The following is a 23,951-nucleotide window of genomic DNA, read 5'->3' as shown; positions in this document are numbered from 1 at the left end:
AAACGCGATTCGTCTGAAAAAGTCAACTGTACAAGATCACCATTGACTTTTGGGGAATTTTGGTCAACCATGACTTTTGAAGTTTTGAATCATCAATATATGATATATGAAGTCATTTGATCAAGAAAAATCAAGAAAATCAATCAAGAATCAAAAAGTCAAAAGTTTGACTTTCATACTTAGAAAAATTTCTAAGTGTTTTTCAATGATTTTTTCCAAACTTTGGAAGGGAATAACTCAAAATTTCACCTACAAACTGAAAAAAACTTCCAACATGAAAGTTGTAGATTTTGATCCAATAAACAACTTTGTCACATAAAATGATTTTCCAAAAGATCAACCATTTAAGAGATATGGAGCTTCAAAGTTGGTATCTTTTGAAAATTTCACTTAAAATCTCACTTTCTTCAAAGTTCATGGATCTTTTTCACCCATTTCCTTAAAGGTCTTGAAGAAACTTTCAACTAGGGTTTTGAAGTGTGTAACATGAGCTTTCCAAAATGTCCAAGAGCATGAAAAAATATGAAGCATAGCTATGGTTTTGAATTTTGCCATTAGTGATCATTTCACTTGAAGTTACAAGCCATTTTTGCCAAAGTTATGCATTACTCTACCAAATGATGCAAGCAATGATACACATGTGCAATAATTGGAAGATATTTCTGATTTGAAGATCAGAATGGAAGAAGATAAGAAGCTTAGAAGATTAACCATGGTTAAGTCATTTTAACCATTTGCATTTAATGTGAAAGATTCCACTTTATCTCCAAATGCCAAATCACCATTCTTTGATCAACTTTCAAGGCTTTGTATTCAGAATCCTTGGCCTATAAATAGAGGTTCAAATCACTTTCAAAATCACACCAAAACCTCATAATCATAGGTTTTCTTCTTCTTTCTTGAATTGCAAGTTTCATAGTCTTCAAAGAGGTAGAATTTCCAACCTCCAAACCCTTGAAGTTATGGCCAAAGTGATGGTTCTAACATTCCATAAACATCATATGGGATGTGTTTGATCCACTCACACACCCCAAAATACCCTAAAACTCAGAATCACTCTTCAACCTCCATATGAACATAAAATGAACCTTATCATGCCAAAATCCATTCTAGCTCATTTCTGTCCAAGTTAACACTTCTAACATCTCATATATATCACATATGAACTATCCAAACACTCATCATCAACCTGAAACATCAGAATCATCAAGCTCAATTCTCACTTGCTCCTACTGCAGATCGGGTACCACCAACTGCTCCAGGTGTTTTCAATTCACTCCAAGCATCCAAACATGTTCTATAAGATCCATTGAAGCTGTCCAGATCAAGCAGCAACATCTGTAACACCTCTAGGCTCAAATTCGATTTCCAGTTTTGCCATTTTTTAGGTAAGTGCTCATGAACTTCAAACTCCATGAATCATGCATCATAAATGAAATATTGCTTTGCCATCTTGTTTCTGCACCATCACTGAATAATAACCCTCAATCAATTGCATCATATCATGATCATACACGATTTCACAATGATTTGTCATATTAGGGTTCTTCGTGTTCATCAGAAAATTGATAGCCTTAGAGTGGAAATAAATGAAATTAAAGGTTACAATCATGTTCCTTATGAAAAATCGAGCAAGATAGACTATCTACTTGATCAAAACAATCCGGTTTCAAAGATTTTCAAAATCAAATGGGGATGGTGTTCTTGGCGCCATTTTTTGTTCAGAAAATTCAAACACTTGTTTTTAAATATAATTAAATGAGTGTGTATCATTAACAAGCTGCGCGCGCAGCTCAGTTGGTTGTTGTTTTGGCTGATAAGCATAAGGGCGTGGGTTCAAGCCCTTTGGAAGACAAAACCTCTTTTTTTTAACACTATTTTTCTATTTTTTCTTCACAACTTCAATCAATTAATTAACCAATCAAAATTCATCATTTTTACTTCATTTTTTGTACATTATTCATTTAATATATATATTTTATGAATATATATAAAAATCATAAAAAATATTTATTATTTGGTATATTTTTATTAAGTTTAAAATGACTTGTTTTTTCAATGTTTTAATACTTTAAAAAATAGTTTTTTTCACTTGATTTTCAAACTTAATCACTTGTAATTATTTTTGTGATTAAACCCTAATCACTTAGGTCTTAATTAAGCATAAAATTTGTTTTTATCTTAATTAAGTTGATTTCTTTCAAATTCAAAACTGTTTTAAAACGAACGATCAAAGTTTTTCAAAAAAACAATAAACCATTTCTTTTTGGTTTTCTTTTCAAAAAAAAACTCTTGATCAAATATTTTTGGATTGATCAATTGATTTTCAAACACTGGGCCTCTCGAATATTAGAGAGTATAAGTCCCATTCCTTTTTCTTTGTACAATTTTTCTTTAAACAGAAAACTTCTTTCAAAACAAAACTTTCAAACTTTTCAAACAGCGAAACCTCGCTTTTTAACAAAACAATCAACCATGTTTTATAAAATAAAACATGGGCCTCCACATAGGTTTAAGTCCCATTCCCTTACATGAAATTAGGTATTTCATTGTACATACACCTTTTTGTACATACCTCGATCAATTTGATTTTTAACCTCGAATAACAAATCAAAAATGAAGGTTTTCTTTAAATCTTCCCAAAAATACCATGGGCCTCCATGTAGGTATAAGTCCCAAGCCCCTCTTGTAAATATTTGTTTACATAGCCATGAATACACTCAATGGGCCTCTCCCCGAGTATAAGTCCCGAGCCCCCGTGCATACAAACGGATCATGCTTACAGGTATATTTCCTTCATAAACTCCATTGTATACACACACCTTGACATATATATGTAATTGTTCATACTTGTTCATGTTTGTCCATGTTTGTTCATACTTGTTCATGTGTTTGTTCATGTTATATATGCTTGTTCAACTTAGTACAACACTAGGTTCCCCATAGCCTCCTATTGGGCTTCGTGCAAAGAATCTCCCTAGTTTAGGTTAGGACATAGAGTATGGTTTCCCGGTGAAATCGCTCTAAGAGCTCAAACCAACTATACCATGCCTCCTCTTGGGCTTCGTACAAACGACTTGTCCCTCCCATAGCCTCCTCTTGGGCTTACAATGCAAGGACCCTCGGTAGTCCCTCCCATAGCCTCCTCTTGGGCTTACAATGCAAGGACCCTCGAATAGCCTCCTCTTGGGTTTCGTACAAGGACCCACGGGCTTCTTATAAGCATCCCCAATATCCAAATCAAAAACCCTAGGAGATTAGACATTTATCATCTCTATGATAGGAGTATCTCTTCTATATCATCACAATCAATCAATCAATCAATCAATCAACTTAACTTTTTTGCCACAAGGCTGGCTAATCAATCAAACCTTTTTGCCACCATACTGGATGATTAATCAAAGTTTTTTTCACAAGGCTGACTTCATTGAAACTTTTGCCACAAGGCTGGCTGATTAATCAAAACTTTTTGTCACAAGGCTGACTTCATTGAAAGTTTTTGCTACAAGGCTGGCTAAAAAACATCTTTATCATTCTAAGCACCATAAGTGGCATGGCCCAGGGCTTATAATGAAAAGATTTTCAAACAAAATCAAACAGATGTATGTGATGATATAGATTAGATACATCGAACATTGAGATGACATTTGTCTCTTTTCCTTTGCTTCCACTAGCATAAGTGGGAACTACGATTGCTCTGACTTTCTCAACATCCCTTTGAGAATACGTAGGCACAAGGTCGTATCCTTGGCGAGCAAAACTTCTCCCTCAAACCACTCAAACCTTAGCACCCGTAGACCCGAGCTACAGATGCTCTGATTCCCTCTAAGGGATATGTATGCAGAAGATTGCGATGATCTTTGCGAGCATAATCAAACAAACACCTTAGTTTCTCACCTATCTCACAACAGAACCCCAATAGCATAGAATGAAATGGACATAACAAAGAAACCTATAGAGTACTATAGATACGTTGGGTGCTAATACCTTCCCTTCGTATAACCAACCCTCTTACCCAAAGATCTCTCCCCCCACTTTTAAGGTTATTGCAGCTTTTTTCCTTTTCCTACTTTGGAAACAATAAAAAGTTTGGTCGAAAAAACAAAAATCATTTTCTTGAGCCCAAGCCCAAAGAAGGCATCAGGTGTCTCATCCCCGATTGATTTTTTTTCACGCGACAATCACTAAGAATCATCACTATAATTTCTACTAATTAAATTAATCAATTCCAACGGTATAATATTATAATTAATTTAAACCAATTTCTTCACTAATAATAATTATAATTCTTATCAAGTTAATCCAACTAAGGCTTGATCCCAACAACCAACATAAAACATCAACAGCCAGAAATCAAAACATATTTCTAAAACTCGTATAGCACGCGCCGCGAATCTCTCTTTGCGCCGCGAACACCACAGAAACCTTTAGTTCGCGCCGCGTCCAAACCTTGGCGCTTACCTGCGCTGACAGCATCTTCCAACAAAATTAAAACTCAATTTTCTTCCTTCGATTCCAGTACAATTCAATTTCGACCATCACAGGAACATAGCAATATTATAGTTATACTCCACCAACATCTAGCAATTTTATACAACTAATTCCTCAATAATAATTATAAACCCTAGGTTAATTTCCCACAACCATTGATTGAACTTTTATAACCTTATTCACCGACGTCAATCAATTTCAACATTCAACAATACAATCACAACACACAAAACCGAGGCAATCATACAACCATAAGCCCCACATATCATTCATCATAATCCCGTTTATAGAGCTAGAACCCCACCCTTACCTTGGATATGAGATTGCTCTACTCTCCCGGTTTCCATAGCTTATGTCGCCGCTTCCAACTTTTCTCCGAAAATCTTTTCTAACAACGTGCAGAGACGCACCAAAAACCTGTTCGGAAATCGCTTTGTCATACGGACTTAAAATCATCAAAACGAAAATCGCTCCGGTCAGAAGTTACCTCTACGAGTCTGGAACGTTGTGTCCAAGAACCGCGACGATCCAACGGTTGGATTGGGAGAAACGTCCGTTTTACTAAGGTGTCTCACTGCAGAAACTTGCCGCGAAAATTGGACTTCCTCTAGCTTTTCTCTTCCGCCATGGCTCTCTTCTTCACCTCTCCTCTTTCTCCAACTTTTCTTCTTTCTCCACGTCTATTGAGACCTAACTTCTCTTCTTATTTCCTTTATTTTATTATAATTATTATTATAATTATAATCTTCATTTGGGCTTACTAATTAACACCCCCATGATTACTATCACCAACGCAAAGTCTAAGCCCACTTAAATAAAACACTCTCATAATCCATAATATTAATTCTATTATTATTTCTCTCCACCCACTGACTAACTACCGACTATAAAATAAATCGTCCGAACCACCAACTCAACATATTCAATATCATTCTCTACGGCTTAAATCAACTTAAATTAATAATAGTCCATTATAGTAATATTATCTCTAATATCATTCTCCGATTAAACCGACTAATTTCTCGATCATTAATTTATCCGCCCAACACAACGCATAATTCCAATTACGCCTCTTATAATAATGCCAATAATTCTAACTTCGACTAATTCCAACAAATAATTTCCTTATACAATTTAATTAAATAAATAATTAAATTTTGGGTGTTACAACTCTCCCCCACGTAGAATATTTTCGTCCTCGAAAATTCTATCCACCAACTCCAACCTCAACTTCATTCCACATCATCATTTTGTCAGGTCACTCCCATAATAACGACTAAATTCGCCACCTATGGTAACCAACAACAACATTACTGCAACAACGACTAAATTATTATAATACTAATCTGACAACATAACTTGACCGGTAACCACTCAACTCATCATTGACCAATGACTTGCAAGAAATCCCATTTCAATCAGCACTATTTACAATAAAACACAAAACTCTGGCACATCACGCTTCAGCTGCGCAACTCTGATCATCCATCTTAATTCACTGTCCTCATTAGAGTTTCTATCAACTTATAATTTACAAGCTTTACCCGAGCCTTAGTTTTTTTTTCCTCAACATTAACCGCTTTTTGCATCATCGAGATAGTAAAATAAGTCTATAACATCCAATACAATTCTGTCTACTATCAACAAGAGATTAAGGGTGATCAAGTCCTTAATTTGTCAATAAATATCCGACAATCGTAATGGAGTATAACCATTATTACCAACTACAAAATGTTCCTTCAGAAATTGCACTTACACCACCAAAAGCATCATAGTTCAGCATCTGCAAAACCATCTGAATCCGCTAACACCGACGTCTTACAACTTCATACTACCACACGCCTTGTGATACTATCAGAACAAAATTCCCTTGTGCTATCATCATCAGCACTCCTCATTCTTGAAGTTATGCTCTTCGTACTTCTAACAACTGCAACAACTCTTATAATTACTTACTAATAATCCATAACAAGATCTACAATAATCCTACACTTAATCATTGTCCCTTCGTCAACAGTTGACACGATATCTACTCAAACGGACAATTTCATTTCTTTCCAACATAATCCTGCCACCAATAAATTTTTTACAGATGCTGCCACTATTTTTATAAGAAAATTCATCTTGTTAGCTTTCCAACGCATCAAACGAGACTCAAATCGGACGTCCAGAACTCTAGTTATGAATTTTCGAAGTTTCACAATGATTCAGAAATTTTCCTACGTTTTTCTTACGGAAATTTCACTCAAAAACTCATTCTCTTCATCTTAATCACTTTCCAAACAGTCCTTAACATAACTCCTCGCTCCCAAACTTTTTATAACTCGAGAGCCAATTCTTTCGGTGAACTTCAGTTTCCGAAACTCCAAGATAACAATCTTCTCTGCAACTTCCAACTAAAACACATCTGAGAAGCAACTCTTCTCCCCCAGTTCGCTCAAACTAATACCTGCAACAACCAGAAAACAACAAGTACTGACAGTGTTTCACACAATTGTCGCGTACAGAGGAATAACCAACATTAGACGACTCTGGACGGACGGACCGACCTGCTCTGATACCAATTGTAACACCCCAACTCTACCCAACGAATATTTAATAAAATCAGAGTGCGGAAATTCAACATACAATTGGGATGTCACATTCAATGTAAAACAACAAACAACTTAATCACATATATCATAGATACATAGCACATAACTCGGATGAAACGATAAAACCTGTTTACTCTTTTAAAAAATAAAACAACTTTTATTAATAATAATAGTAGTAATATCAATTATTCAACTTCACTTCGCATAATATTTTTATTAAACTAAAACAACTTCACCAACGTCATATTACTTCATAAATTCCACTTAAAAGTTAACAACTTATAGTTATAACAACAATTAAAAGACAATCGTTCATCCCCCCGAGTGTTACGTATCAGAGCAAGACCCAACTCGAACTAACAGTAACTAAAGACTTCATAAAATCACTTCAAACTTCCACTGCTATCTTGAGTACCTGTCCATTTCCCATGGTAGGGAAACATCATTCAGAAGGGGTGAGATATCCAACAATATAAACAAGCGTATGATAAATAATATATTAAGATTAGATCATACAATTTCACCACTTCATACTTATTCAAACAACAGTTATAATAACAAATAGCAACAACGGTTATAATAATTATTTATCAACAACAAGTATAACAACAACAACTTATAACAGCAACAACAACGTAATAACAACAACAACGTAATAACAACAACTTCAAATGCGACTCAACTGTGCAAATGCATGTGGTACCATTGGAGCAGAACTCCCAACTTAAACATATGTCAGGTTATCGAGGCATTTCAACTTAAACAGGTGCCATCAAGGCCAACTTAAACATTTTGCCAATCCAGGCCAACGTAATATGCAAATGTATGCATGCAACAATAACAACAACTACAACGTCACAACACTACAATGCAAAAACCGCAAACAACTTAATCAACCTTGGTCATAAGACCTGCAACTTAATCAACGCATCATCAGTAACTTAAACAACATTGGTCATAAGACCTGCAACTTAATCAACGTATCAACAACAATAACCAGAACAACAGCAACGAAAACAACAACTTAAACATGCATCAATTGCATCAACTTAATCATTACAAAATAACCCCTAAACATCTAGGTACTAATTCTTCAATTTATTAATTAATCTACTACCAACAATTCTTATCATTCTAATTCCAATTCTACTATTCGTTAATTCTATTATTAATTCCAATTATGCTACTAATTCAGCCTGCTACATATATCATCGTTATTACTACTGCTATTTCTTCTTCACACCAATTCCATCTTTGTACAACTTAATCCATTAACTACATATCTCATCACTAAGAATCATCACTATAATTTCTACAAATTAAATTAATCAATTCCAACGGTATAATATTCTAATTAATTTAAACCAATTTCTTCACTAATGATAATTATAATTCTTCTCAAGTTAATCCTACTAAGGCTTGATCCCAACAACCAACATAAAACATCAACAGTCAGAAATCAAAACATATTTCTAAAACTCGTATAGCACGCGCCGCGAATCTCTCTTTGCGCCGCGAACACCACAGAAACCTTTAGTTCGCGCCGCGTCTAAACCTTGGCGCTTACCTGCGCTGACAGCATCTTCCAACAAAATTAAAACTCAATTTTCTTCCTTCGATTCCAGTACAATTCAATTTCGACCATCACAGGAACATAGCAATATTATAGTTATACTCCACCACATCTAGCAATTTTATACAACTAATTCCTCAATAATAATTATAAACCCTAGGTTAATTTCCCACAACCATTGATTGAACTTTTATAACCTTATTCACCGACGTCAATCAATTTCAACATTCAACAATACAATCACAACACACAAAACCGAGGCAATCATACAACCATAAGCCCCACATATCATTCATCATAATCTCGTTTATAGAGCTAGAACCTCACCCTTACCTTGGATATGAGATTGCTCTACTCTCCCGGTTGCCATAGCTTATGCCTCCGCTTCCAACTTTTCTCCGAAAATCTTTTCTAACAACGTGCAGAGACGCACCAAAAACCTGTTCGGAAATCGCTTTGTCAGACGGACTTAAAATCATCAAAACAAAAATCGCTCCGGTCAGAAGTTACCTCTACGAGTATGGAACGTTGTGTCCAAGAACCGCGACGATCCAACGGTTGGATTGGGAGAAACGTCTGTTTTACTAAGGTGTCTCACTGCAGAAACTTGCCGCGAAAATTGGACTTCCTCTAACTTTTCTCTTCCGCCATGGCTCTCTTCTTCACCTCTCCTCTTTCTCCAACTTTTCTTCTTTCTCCACGTCTATTGAGACCTAACTTCTCTTCTTATTTCCTTTATTTTATTATAATTATTATTATAATTATAATCTTCATTTGGGCTTACTAATTAACACCCCCATGATTACTATCACCAACGCAACGTCTAAGCCCACTTAAATAAAACACTCTCATAATCCATAATATTAATTCTATTATTATTTCTCTCCACCAACTGACTAACTGCCGACTATAAAATAAATCGTCCGAACCACCAACTCAACATATTCAATATCATTCTCTACGGCTTAAATCAACTTAAATTAATAATAGTCCATTATAGTAATATTATCTCTTATATTATTCTCCGATTAAACCGACTAATTTCTCGATCATTAATTTATCCGCCCAACACAACGCATAATTCCAATTACGCCTCTTATAATAATGCCAATAATTCTAACTTCGACTAATTCCAGGAAATAATTTCCTTATACAATTTAATTAAATAAATAATTAAATTCCGGGTGTTACACATTGTTCTTGTGATTGCAATAGATCCCAACATATTTTCATATTAGATGTATCAATAAGAGTAGAAAAGGACTGGGTCCAATCCCCCCTTCTTCCTAAGGCCTCCAAATCTTCCTCCATGACACACTTACCGATTTCATATGCTCAATATCGCCACACCAAATGAAATTTTTGATCAACTTCTCTATATCTCTTAGCAAAGAGACAGATCGAGAATAAATGGGGATAGAATAAACCATAATATATGAAAGAATGATCTCACCATATAAACTCTACCAGCAATAGAATTGAGGGGGGCCTTCTAAGTAATCATTTTTATCTTGATTCTAACTGTAGTAGACTGAAACTAATCCATGTTGAACAAGTGACTACAAGCATAAAAGAAGAGGATGAATTGTGGTATTTAAAGTTCACGATTATTTTTATAATTTTCTTGATTAAACTTAAAATTGTGTTAGTAGTTTCTTAAGAGTAAATAGCAACGAAAATAAAATAGTAGAAATAAACTGCAGAAATTAAAAAGGATAGATTTATGGAGATTGCACCAGGGATTTTTACAAGTTTGGCCAGATGTTGGCCTAGTACTGTCCAAAAGAGATCTTCTTGAGAGTTTGACTATAAACTTTGAGCTTTTGAAGGTTATCTATATAAACCTTTTATACAATATGACCTTGATATTTTACAGGTTTATCCCCAACCAAAGATAACTTTTACCAAATGCTAAGCTAACGAACCTTCTTAGAGATTTTCAGGCCGATCTCAATAAACAAAAACAAAACTTTTTACAACAAAGCTCAATAAACCAAAACTGAGATTTTGTGACTGTTTTATCTCATGAACCAAACTCAATCTTCTCAAGAGTATCGCATTTTCAAGAATTTAAAAAAACAACACAACTACTTACAAACTCTTCCTCATAAGCATAGTTTCACTCAAAAACACTATGTCAACTTTAAGTGAAAAAGAAATATTTCTAGAGAGAGAAAGAAAGAAAATAGAAAGATAAATTCCAAAGAAATATTAATGCATTGGAAAGTGGCATGAAATGAAGAGGAGTCAGGCCTCCTTTATACAGGAGTTGGAAAATCAGAAAAGGAAATAATTCATGAGTAGAATTGATGAGATAATTGATTGACATAATGCTCCAATCGATTAGTTTAGTCATTTTTAATTGTTTACCTTGCCCAACATGGAAATGTTTGATATAGACTTGTTATAAGTAATTAAGGTGTTGTCTTAATTGTTTGGCGTTCAAGCTCTTTCCAATTGATTAGTTGTCTCACAAAAGTTTTGCGAATCGATTGGCTTAAGTATCCAATTGATTGTTTCCTCTTTGATATATGCCTCTATCTTCCTTGTACGTCCCTTTTCTCATTCTCCACCTGTAGATCTTGCTCGTAACTCTTTTTCTCAATCACCTTTTGTTCACGTACAAGCAAGGATGCTTGCAATTCATCTATTGTGAGATCATCAATGTCCTTGGACTCTTCGATGGAGCATACCACAAAGTTGAAGTTGTTTGTGAGACTACGAAGTATTTTTTCAACAATTTTGACATCGTTCATGTCTTCTCCAAATTTCCTCATGTCACTGGCCGTAGACATGACTCTTGTGAAGTACCTAAACACACCTTCTACCAATTTCATTTCAAGGGTTTCGAATGTTCTGCGAAGTCGTTGCAGCTCTGGGCGCTTCTCTCTAGCACTTCCCTGATACTTTACTTTCATTGAATCCCACAATTGTTTGGTTGTTTCCTTATGGGTATGGTTTTCAAGATGCTCTTGTCTATAGACTGGAAAAGATAGTTATTTGCTTTGAGATCTTTGAGTTTTACTTTGTCGAGTGTCTTCGCGCTTATGACTTCGGTCCCCTTAAACCCTTCGAGCCCAGGTTCGATGACGCTCCAGTACTCCTTGGAGCGGAGGAGATTTTCCATAAGTAAGCTCCATCGATCATAGTCAACATCCAACTTCGGAATGCATGGTGTTGAGAAACTTTCTGCTGCCACTTTTCCTTTCTTCTGTGTTTTTCCTCTCAAACACTATTGCAGACTTTCCTTACTTTCTCTCAATGTTTTTCCTTTCACACACTCCATCTGTATATCACTCTTATCAGGCCCTTTCGAGCTCTGATATCAAATAAAAGAAATAGAACATACCTTAAAAGGTAGAATATTGATACTTTATTCAAAAGACTATAGTGGGTTTTATAAAGTCTTACCATTTAAATGTAACTGAAATAGAGAAAAATAAATTCTAACAAACTTAAATAAATCAACTCTTAGAAGCTAACATATTTAGACCTATTATTTAGTTTTAACCGTAAATCCAACAATATCGAGTTCTACAAAATGTGTGAGCCATGATAAAATTATGTTGTACGAGTTCAAAAAAAAATGTGTGAGCCATGATAAAATCATGTTGTAGTGATTCTATAAAGCATATTATGTAAGGTGGTTTTTTTGAGCTTCAATATATCCATTGATGAAGCCTACTTTGTTTTTGGTTGTGAGAGCATGGATCATCGACTTGTCCATACCAAAAATTTTATTTTTATTTTTATTTGAATGTTTATGTTGGTGTATCATTGTCTAAATCCTACTTTGATGGCGTATTAAAAGAACACAAAAATATAAGTTCCTATAACTTTTACAGCATCATATGAATATTCAATTTATAATTATATTATAATAGTAATATAAAATTTTGCAATTTTAAAAATTCTTTGATATCCTAAAATTTTATTTATTTCACCAATTTAAATATAAAAAAATTATAAACTCTAAAAAATGTATACTTTATAAAATAATCTATTTTTTAGAATTTAATTCTTACAATATACTTTTTCTTTAAAATGATGTAGTTTTTATTTGAGTTAAATTTTTATAATATATGATATATTTGTTCCTAAAAAAAACTTAGTGGGTTTTATTTATTTAATATCACAAACACTACATAGATCAATCAAATAATATATTATATATAAATAATTTGTAATGTTATTCATAAATAAATTTAAATATAGAAACAATAAAAAGTATTTTTAATATCTTGTAGTCTAATATTTTCTAATATAATATAAAATTATTTTCCCCCTCATTTTTATTAAAGAAAAATAAAAAATTTATAGACAGATATAAAATACATATGTGAATAATATATATGTTTACATATCCTTATAATAAAGACAACATAATAAATACAAAATACATAATTCTAAAAAAAATACTAATATTCCTATATTTTAATTTTATTTCAAAAAAAAATTAATAACTTTTATTTATGTAAAATCATAAACACTACATAGACTAATAAAATAATATATTTATATAAATAATTTACATATCTTAATATCTTATTATTAAAGTTGTTAAGTCTCTTTAAAAAAAATTTGGCATCAAAATTGTGGTCATTTTTGATATATTTATTTTATAAACTAACTTCTAACTTCTACTAACTTTTTATATTAATTATTTTTTCTTTTACAATAATATTAATTTTACTAACTAATTAAAAAAAAACTAACCCGCCACTTACGAAAAAGTCACCTCCTTCATTAATGCTCAATTTTACATTACTATCTTTTTTAACTTAATTAATTAATTTAAAACGTTAAATGATTAAACCCACCACATAACCCATTAATTAATTTAAAACGTTAAATGGTTAAACCCACCACATAACCCACTACACCCGCGTTATTGTAGTATTTCTATTTTTCATAGCTAACATAACCCATGTTTACTAATGTAAAAATAAAAACAATTGATTGTTTCTATTATAAATTTCATTTTCCACTTTGCATAATAAATGCAAATTGAATAAAGTGAGACAGCGATTAAAAATTGAAAGAAAATACTAGCAGATTCCTAATTTCTTTTGTTCACTCTTTCTTTTATATATACAATAAAATATTCTAATATACTTGTGCATCAATGATTAATGTCTAGTTTTTATAATAAAGACAACATATAAAATACATAACTCTAGAAAAAATACTAATATTTCTATATTTTATTTTTTATTTTTAATATTATTCAAATTCTAATAATAATAATAATATATTTTGATTGAATTATTATAAATATATAACAATCTCTTTTTTATTCCATAAGCACTTATCACTTTTTAGTTTTTCACGTTTTCCATCTCTTTATTTATTACAATTTTTTATTAACGAGTAAAATATGATAGGTCATAGTAATACATGAAAATCGTCATAAAATATTATGTCTTTTTATATTCTTACCCATTTTTATAATCACCAATTTAAATATAAAAAAATTATAAACTCTAAAAAATGTATACTTTATAAAATAAATAGAATAGAAATTAAAAGGTAAAATATCGATATTGCAATTAAAAGACTGCAGTAGCTTTTATAAAGTCTTACGATTTAAATGTGAGTGAAATAGAGAAAAATAAGAAAAATAAATTTTAGGAAATCTAAGTAAATCAACTCCTAGAAACTAACTTATTTAGATCTATTCTTTAGTTTTAACCGTAAATCCAACAATATCAATTTCTACAAAACGCGTGACTCGTGATAAAATCATGTTGTACTAATATCGTCAGCCATGATAATATCGGGTTCTACAAAAATGTGTGAGCCATGATAAAATCATATTGTACGGATCCCATATAGCATGTAGGATGTTTTTTTGTGCTTTGATAGATTCATTTATAAAAGAATCTTAAAATTGAGTCATATATATATATATATATATATATATATATATATATATATATATATATATATATATATATATATATATATATATATATATATATATATATAACGTATTATATGAGAATGTCATTTTTATATGAGGACGTGAGAATGAATCTGAACCATTGAATTTGACGATTATGTGTTTTTTTTTCTCTCTCAATTATTAAAATAAATTATAGAGGAGAGAAAAAAAAGAATAAAACATAATCTTCACAATTTATTTTAAAATCTAATGATTCAGATTCATTCTCATGTGAGAGGAATAAATATCAATCATTGATCCATCAAGAGAGAGAATGTTAATACATTAATGTGGCTATTTATAATTAATCAAATTTTTTGATACAAGTGGGTCCCTTTCTCGAAAGAGAATGCCCTGGTATCATTTGTTAGTGCAACAATTGGGGGAAGATCGATCGAGGACCTTTCTTGCTTTGTAGAACTTTTCTTTGAGCAACACACTTTTGTGAGAACACACTACTTGTCCACCTAAAATCTTAAAGTGATAGGTGTGTGGGTTCTCCCACTTATAAATACTCAAGTCACTACATTTATATCCAATGTGAGACTATTTTACCCACACTACTCGAACTTGCTATATTTTCAATAGCTTCTAGCCAATGTGTAAACCCTTCAAAGCCAACTATATTTGCAGACTCAGTATCAGAATCTAGGTTGTATCAGATCTCCAACATGTTAGGTTTCAAAATAGACTCTATTCCTTTCTCTTACTTTGGGGTGCCGATCTTCAAAGGTAAGCCCAAAGATTCTTTTAGGCCTATAATTGACAAAATTAAAGCTAAACTTCGTTCTTGGGAAGCATCTTTCCTAAGCTCTGCTGGTATGGTCTAGTTGGTGAAATCAACAATCTCAACTAAGCTTTTGCATAGCTTCTCTATGTATTCCCGACATGTGTCCTTGATCAAGGAGTTAGAGAAGTGTTGCAAGAATTTCATTTGGTCAGGGGATATTAAAGAAACCAAGTTAATTATTATGGCTTGGAAAAAGTTTTGTAGGCCTTTATGATCAAGGAGGTTTAGGGTTGAGATCCCTCAGTGAGGATAACCAATGTATTGATGAGCTTTCTTCAATGGGATTGGCTAGCTCTCATCCTCTTGTTTGGAACTCTGTCTTTCAGTGAGGATAACCAATGTATTGATGAGCTTTCTTCAATGGGACTGGCTAGCTCTCATCCTCTTGTTTGGAACTCTGTCTTCCTTTCTTGCTCCTTTGGTCATGCACACAACAAGCTTGGAATGCCAAACTACCGTTTTTTTAACCTCTGAGAAGGTTCCCTTTGTATCTTTTATTAAAGATATATGCAGAGGCAATAGAATTATAAGAGTATTCTTGATCGTTTATGTTGAATCATAATCTTAAATTCACTAATTGTTACCTTATAATTTTAATTAATAGAGAAATTTGGGGTTACTTTGTTAAAACCAGTGTTTTAAAAACCGGGCCGGTCATCGAACCGGTGAGGATACTGGGTCACTGGTTTATCGGTCGAACCACTGGGTCACTGGTCGAACCGCACGATCAAACCGGGTTAAACCGGATAACTCGGTTGAATAGACCTGTCATTATATAGGTATAAAACCGGTCGAACCGGATGATTCAGTCTCTAAAAAAATATAACTAGCTTTTAAATTTTTTAAAAATATCATATCATAAATTCACAATTTCATAACTTAAATTCAAATTTTAAACAAAGGTATCACACATAACAAAATAGTAAAAAATTACAAAGTCTAATTGCAAACAAAGTCTAAGTACAACATAATCTAATTGAATAGTTTATAACAAAATAACTCCAATGTGTACCAAATTTAATTCAAAATAGGATCTCCTAAAAAGAAAATCAAATAAAATTCAATATGTTTATGCTATTTAAGAAAATTTATTAGCAAAGATAACAAATAGACAATAAAATTTTTAATGTCACTAACGAAAAAAACTACGTGAGAATGCTATTTAAATAATAGACTACTAAATATATTTAAAAAAAGATTAAAAAAAAGTTTAAAAGAAATGTTAAAAAAAAGTTTAAAAAAAATTTTAAAAAAAAGTTTAAAAAAAAGTTTAAAAAAAAAAGCAATTAAACCGCCGGTTTTCACCGGTTCCCACCGGTTTGATGGCATACCCGATCTGACTATTGAACCAAACCTCAAACCGGTTACCTGATCGGTTCCGGTCCGACCGGCCGGTCCGGTTTTTAAAACACTGGTTAAAACGTCAAGAAAAGAAATTCGATTAATGTTGCAGAAATGAAAAAAACTTGATAAATGAGTAATTATAAAATGATTAAAGACCCGGTAAGATTTAGAATGATATCACTAAAAAAATTAGGAGGAATGAAAGACAATTGTTTGAGGACAATTTCAATAAATGTTAGTATTGAAATACTGCATACATTTACAATCAAGTTGTTCAAAATACTATGTCCTAACATTTTTCTAAGTCTCAAATGTACCAACATGTGTGGTTTCCGTGGCTTCCTTTTATCTACAGAAACACAAATATAATATTTTCTGTGTAATTGAAGATGACAAGATTTTGTAAATTGATACATCTTTCTCATCAAATATAGTTTAACTATGAGTCTTCAAAAAAAATCCTGTCTGTTTTAAATTTACTATTTACCGCCTCTATCTCCTTCATTTGTTTCTGTAAAAAAATAAACATGTTTAGTTAAACCGTCTAGACAAATCAAAAAAAAAGTTTGATCAATAAGATTGAGAAGGATTCATTAGCACAAAAAAAAAATACTATACCTCAATTAAGGCCTTCCAACATGCCTCGGACTTGTCATATTGATGTGCCCATTCGATAGCCATTGCGTATTCAATTGTATTGGGCTGTGAACAATGTGATGTTGATACAGCATTTCTCTATAAAAAGCAAAGAACACATTGTAAATCGTAATTTCTAGTGTGTAGTAAAAGAAAAATCGATCAGCAAGTTGAGTAAGATTACCATCTCTCGGCTTTGCTTGTGAAGCGCGGCTCTACTAAGAGTCAGATGGCCAGTGAATGTGCTTTGCTTGACTGGATCTCTTACAGTTCCCTTCCTGGCAGTCACAACCCTGCAGGAAACTTCGAAACATTATATACGTAGAACAATGTATCACAATGTTCAAATGCTGTAAAAAAATTAGAGCCAGTCTAATATTTACTAGATGTTGTTACTTTCTTTCCGTTGCCAAAGGAAGAATACATATGGTTTGTTATTCAATACTTCCCCTATAATCAACTACAGAATGTTGCATGGTTACACACTTGGTCTAAGTGCAAAATCACTGTTTTTGATTTTATTTGGTTAAAACCAATCTGTGAAAAAATCAAATTGAAGTTACAGAACTATTATTCCATGATGACTTCAAATCTGAAATAGAATGTCTTATGTGGTTTGCATCTACCTTAATACTTAAAATTCTCTGACTTGGAAGTTGGAAACAGTGATTAGAATATTAATAGTAAGGTAAAACCATAAAGCTTACAAGCTAAGTACAAGGCTATGGGATAACACCTTAACATTGATATGAATCTCTAGTATCAATAAGCTGAATTATCATTCATGATATTTGCTAGGTTTTCAACTTTGTAATACAATATTTGAGGCAGTGGATTCAGATTCAACACAGTAACTGCGTGATGTGGTTATTGATCTTGGTAGTCCAATCTCAAATTAACGGGGAAGATTATTTAAAGGCTATTTAGTGAAGGTGTAATATGAGTTAGTCGATCGATCTCAAATGGTTCATAAGATCAATTAATGCGTATATTAGAAAAGAAACTCAGCTTGAAAAACAAAGCAATAAATGAAATACCTCCCATCTTCAAGAACAAGGCATTTCCTGGTCAATTCGAATATTGCATTTGAAGCTGCATCTTTTGTTCTGAAAATAACCAAAGCTCTACCTGTCGGTAAAACAAAATCAATTGATGATTTAACAAAAACTATTATATAATAGTGAATGTGATGTTTTTTATCATGACAATGAAAGAGCAACAATAAAAATAAATCATGACATCTATAACTACCATAGTATGTATTGGAAGTCGGGGTCGACTCTATCATCCTTGCCTCAACCTTTTCTTTGAGTGCATGCCAAACAAGATCCTTAACAATCAGTGAATAAAAAGTAGATAAGAAACCAGACAGTTAGACACATAAGAATTCACACATATCACAATCCCACGCAACATTTTGCATATTTTCTAATGCATCAAAAGTACTTCCTGAACTAATATTAGCACATGGACTATATCAGCCTTCAACTAATTGTCCAGGAGAAAAAGCTGAGTCCTACATACCTCAACTTCAAAGGACGTGTAGGATGGATCCAGATTATTCAGTAAAACAAGGGTATCCAACTCTTGAGCTTTCTGTAGTCTACCTTCCCAAGGCTACAAACAAAATTATCATAAATTAAACAAGCATAACAATCACTTCATGCATATGTATAAACATTCTACTTTGAGCAAACATGGTTGGAAGCAGAGATAAACATAGGAATCAATACAATGTTCATTGAACAAGAACTTCATTTTGTTTTGTTATGCAATATCCTCCTTGTATGCAATACATAAACAGAATTCCTCATTGATTTCAAATCCAAATAGGGTTAAATAAAATAATGATCCAAGCATTTCACATGGAAAATTAATTTCTCACAAAAGATAATATGCCAGAAATTCCATGTAGCAAAACACCTGATAATGTCAACCAAAATCCAGTAAAAGAAGTAAAAATATTCTTATGCCTTGTAAAACAAGAAAACACATGGAATAATGCAGATGATAGTTATAGATTAAGACAAACACAACCTGCTTAATATAGCTTAGTTTTAATCATCAAATAGAGAAAAAATCAACGGCACGTGTAAAATATAAATGAAACTAAAAAGCTTAGAGAAAAAGTTAATTTATTTAGATGCTAGACCAAGAAAATTACAGAGTGTCCAAAAAAACCCTCCATTACAAACACAATTTACACATTATATTAATTTTGGTACAGCTACAAGCTCTTTTCTCTTTTGTCCGAATAGCAAAAAAAATTATTTACTAATAAATTCATGCTATTGATCAAAACCTGAACAAAGAGTCCACAATCAAAATAAAGAAATAAAAACTCACCATTTTCTTGAACCACTTTCTTTTCTCCTGCAACAATAAAAATGTGAGTTAGTTAAGGATTAGAGTGGTGGCTAGAATCATATCTATATTATATTTGAAACCACATTTACAAGTTAAAATTGCTAATGTTTTTTTGCTACCACCAACATTCCCAATCTTTTTATCTTGCTTAAGAACTCATGTTATAAAGTTAAGTCATTTATATCAAGTGAAGAAAGAAAAATTTGAAATCATGAATATATTTGCTCTGATGAATTTCTAAATGCACCAAAACTTGCAGATACACTCTAACGCATCTAATTCATTCATCTTATCAAGGAAACTAGGATTATTGTTTGGTGAAAGAAATAAATTCTGTACAAAAACAATGAAACCAAGCAAAATTACAATTACTATAAGTATAATGATTTTGAAACTTACTGCATTTGGCCTTTCGGTCACCTCAGTAACTTTCCTGTTTGGGTTGACATTTCCATCCTGTCTAAATTCTTCCTTCCTGTCAAATACCTCTTTCTTTTGGGATTTGTTAACTTGACCAAAGACTGACTTCTCTTCTGTGAACTTCCTCTTTTTAGATGGATGAGAATCCAATAGTATCTTTGACGAGACATTCTCCGAAATTCTCATTTCATCTTTAGCTTTAACTTTCATACGCAACATATCAAAAGGAGCCATCTTAGTCCTAACCTCATCTTTATCTTTAAAAATTTTAGAACCTCCTATCTTTATCTTTGGTGGGACATTCTCAGATGTTCTCAATTGATCTTTTTCTTCAACTTTCCTATGCAAGCTATCAGAAGGAACAATCTTGATCTTAGCTCCATCTTTATCTCTAAAGTTCTCGGAAGTTATCTTTATCTTTGATGAGACATTCTCAGAGGTTCTCAATTCATCTTTATCTTCAACTTTCCTACACAGCATATCAGAAGGAGCAGTCTTAAAATTGGCTTCATTGCTATTTCTAAGATTCTCGGAAGTTCTCAGTTCATTTTTAACTTCAATTTTCCTGCACAACATATCAGAAGGAGCAGTCTTAATATTTGCTTCATTTTTATCTCTAAAATTATCAGAAGTCCTCATCATTGTCTTTGGAGGGACATTCTCAGATGTTCTCAATTCATCTTTATCTTCAACTTTCCTATGCAAGATATCACAAGGAGCAGTCTTAATATTGACATCGTTTTCTTCTCTAAAATTCTCAGATGTCCTTATCAGTGTCTTTGGCGAGACATTCTTAGAAGTTCTCAATTCATCTTTATCCTCAACTTTCCGATGCAAGATACCAGAAGGAGCAGTCTTAATATTATCGTCATTTTCATCGCTGAAATTCTCAGATATCAGTATCTTGTGCGACACATTCTTAGAAGTTGTCAATTCATCTTTATCTTCAACTTTCCGATGCAAGATATCAGAAGGAGCACTCTTGGTTCTAGCCTCATCTATAACTTCATTATTTTCTTTAACACTCACAGAAATTCTCTTCTTTATCTTTATCTTCTTTATCACTCTAGGAATGTTACTTGTCTCGAGATGCAGATTATCACTGGTCTTTTTATCCCCTTTCTTATTAAAGAACTGCTCCACTGCAAAACACCAACATGGAGTGGTAGTTAATGGAAACAACAAACGGCCATCAAATGCACCATATGAACAGGTCAAATAGTTACTATATAAGGTGTGTCCAATTTAATCAATGAAGTTACAGGCAAAAAAATGCAAGACATTGATAACTGACCTTCAATTCCATTAATTGTATCAGGAAATTTATCCTCGATAGCACACCTATCAACATTGAAAGTACATTTGAAATAGAAATCTGCTTTCTTTCGCTCTATTTCAGACAGTTTAGGATTTCTCTTGTCCTCTGAAGTGCAAACAACACTGCATTTTCCAATAATTGATTCCTGAAAACAGAATTTTGAAAGGACAAAATAGTACCATCAAACTAACTTTGTGTGAAATGACAAACTCACTTTTCAACTATTCAAAATCTGACATACTAGCTCTACAATACTACCATTAAGGAGAAGAAGCATTAGCTATCCCCATAACAATAAAGTCTGATTTTTTCATAACAGAGCATTCAAAAATTGTTAGCTAAAATTCTAATTACATCAACTTGCATAAACACCCTAATCCAACCATCTAAATGCATGTAAAGAAACACTTATGGATATCTTCAATAACATAACATAGTTCATGATATTTCCTATAATTTTATTTCTTCAGCTCTCAAAAATACAAATTGTTTAACAAATGTTTAATCTCCCATGTTATAAAAATAGCTTCTTATCTTATGATGAATAGAAGTTACAAATAACCAAGTCATTATGCAGAATAGCAAATTTATTTCAGCTAGTATCATAAAGTTACACAAGAACCAATTCCAACCTACCAAGTTAAAATGATAAGGAGTTCAAAGGTTCGATCACCATCCTCAGCTTAACAAAACCAACAAAGCTAACATGCATTCAAAGACATACTATACTCCCTCCAAAATGAAAATTAAGCAAAAACAGTAAGTAAAAAATTGATTTATCTAGTTGAAAATTAAAATCACATGCATAATCTTTTCAGATGTTCATTTCACTACTCATTATTACATGCATTCGATCCATTTTCATCACAAACATTGAGACCCCACATTAAACCTAAATTCCAGACAAACTCAATCTTCAACTACAGTACAAAAACCACATAATGACAACAATCACACAACAATCAACAAAAACCAAGAGAATGAACTAAAAAATTACCAATAAATTGCAATTGGAAACACCTATTCCCTTCCCGGACGCCAAAAACAACTCATTCCAAAAAGGCTTATAACTCCCATGGAAATTCCGAATTTCCATAGGCCGGAAAAACCAAACAACATCAATCATCTTTCTCCCATCTCTCTCAAACATCTTCACCAGCTTACCAATAGAAGTCTCAACATGATCAGTGTGGTAAAAATAAACACAATCATACAGAAAATACTCAACACCGTCGTAAACAAACGATTCATACAACACTGTATCTTTGCTTCCAGCATCAATTCCCTTCCTATTCCCCCACTTAAAATCACAAACACCTTCTTCCTCACAACAACGGTTTGATGAAGGTGGCATTTCAACAAAAACCTGAAACATCAAAAAAAAAAAAAAAAATTAAACAAAACACAAAAATAAATTAACAAAAACTTAGTATAAAGTACAAAAACTTACTATAAATTTCACGATTATGATATGATATGATAGAGAGTTTAGAAAGCTAGGTTGAAAAGAGAGAAGGTGAAAATGGAAAAGATGAAAACGACGTGTACATTGTCGTTTTGGAGTTATCGTACGGAGTAGCATGCAGAAGAGAGTGGAGTGAAAATAGCATGGTTGGTTGGTTGTGATATTTTGAAATGGGTTGGTTCAAGTCATGCTGAAACGAAAATGAAATGAAGTTGAAATGAAGTTGAAATGAAAGATGAAATGAAAGTGATTCTTACACGCATAAACGCGCTTGTTGAAGTTTCTGATTTTGGTTACAATGCTGCTTGCATTTCATTATTTGTCAGGTTCTAGCTTTATTGCTAAAACTGGTTTCATGCATTTTTTTTTATTATTTCTTTTTTTTTTAATGCTTGATATTATTTATTATATGGGCCGGGCCGGGTCAGGCCAGAACTTGAATAGTTGTTGACTTGAGAACTTTTTAGTATTTCGATTTTTTAATGTTTTTTTTTAGTTTTCGTTTTTCATTTTATTTTGTGGTCAATTGTTTTCGACATGAGAGAGATTAGATTGACAAATTAAATATTTTTTTTAGTATTTTAGTGACTAAATTTTTAAAGGTAAATATTGAGATGTCGTGAATTCGTCAGTAATTTGTACTTGAACTACTGATCATGCATAATTATCAATTTAGTTGGTTTAAAAGTATCTAATTTTTTTTTTTATATAAAGTGCAAATTGTATGAGTGATTTTTATCTTATTCATGTTTTTTTTACTCACTTCATATATTAGTACACTATTATTATTTATTATGCTCTTACCCATTTATGTTTGTTATGCTATCAAGGTTATATACAAGGAATTTTTATTATGTTTCTTTTGTTATGGTTTGTTTTTGCTACAATTCATTCATGAAATTCTTATCAGAGATAAATAGGTTGAGTTTATATTCTTATGTTTAGAATTCTTTATTAACTCTTTCTATTTCTTATGTTTGTTATTTTCTTATTTTATGTCCTTATATTT

At 32.3% G+C, this 23,951-nt stretch overlaps 2 protein-coding genes across 2 annotated transcripts; both read right to left on the bottom strand.

Annotated features, from left to right (window-relative positions):
- Nucleotides 1-11,195: 11,195 nt before the first annotated feature.
- On the bottom strand, nt 11,196-11,576 carry LOC131624949 (uncharacterized). The gene has a single exon (XM_058895872.1). It carries the CDS (start codon nt 11,574-11,576, stop codon nt 11,196-11,198), a length of 381 nt encoding a protein of 126 aa, XP_058751855.1.
- A 5,371-nt stretch (nt 11,577-16,947) lies between these two features.
- Nucleotides 16,948-23,139, bottom strand: LOC131624930 (protein ANTI-SILENCING 1-like). The gene is made up of 11 exons (XM_058895854.1): nt 22,928-23,139; nt 22,475-22,843; nt 21,454-21,622; nt 20,139-21,301; nt 19,719-19,745; nt 18,897-18,989; nt 18,624-18,702; nt 18,410-18,500; nt 17,557-17,665; nt 17,355-17,471; nt 16,948-17,247 (listed from the first exon to the last, which is right to left on the bottom strand). Exons 1-11 carry the CDS (start codon nt 23,057-23,059, stop codon nt 17,176-17,178), a joined length of 2,421 nt encoding a protein of 806 aa, XP_058751837.1. The 5' UTR covers nt 23,060-23,139; the 3' UTR covers nt 16,948-17,175.
- Between the last annotated feature and the right edge of the window lie 812 nt (nt 23,140-23,951).

The sequence above is a fragment of the Vicia villosa genome, unplaced genomic scaffold (genome assembly GCF_029867415.1).
Source record: "Vicia villosa cultivar HV-30 ecotype Madison, WI unplaced genomic scaffold, Vvil1.0 ctg.000175F_1_1, whole genome shotgun sequence".
Lineage (NCBI taxonomy): Eukaryota > Viridiplantae > Streptophyta > Magnoliopsida > Fabales > Fabaceae > Vicia > Vicia villosa.
This window is presented reverse-complemented; position numbering and strand designations above follow the sequence as displayed.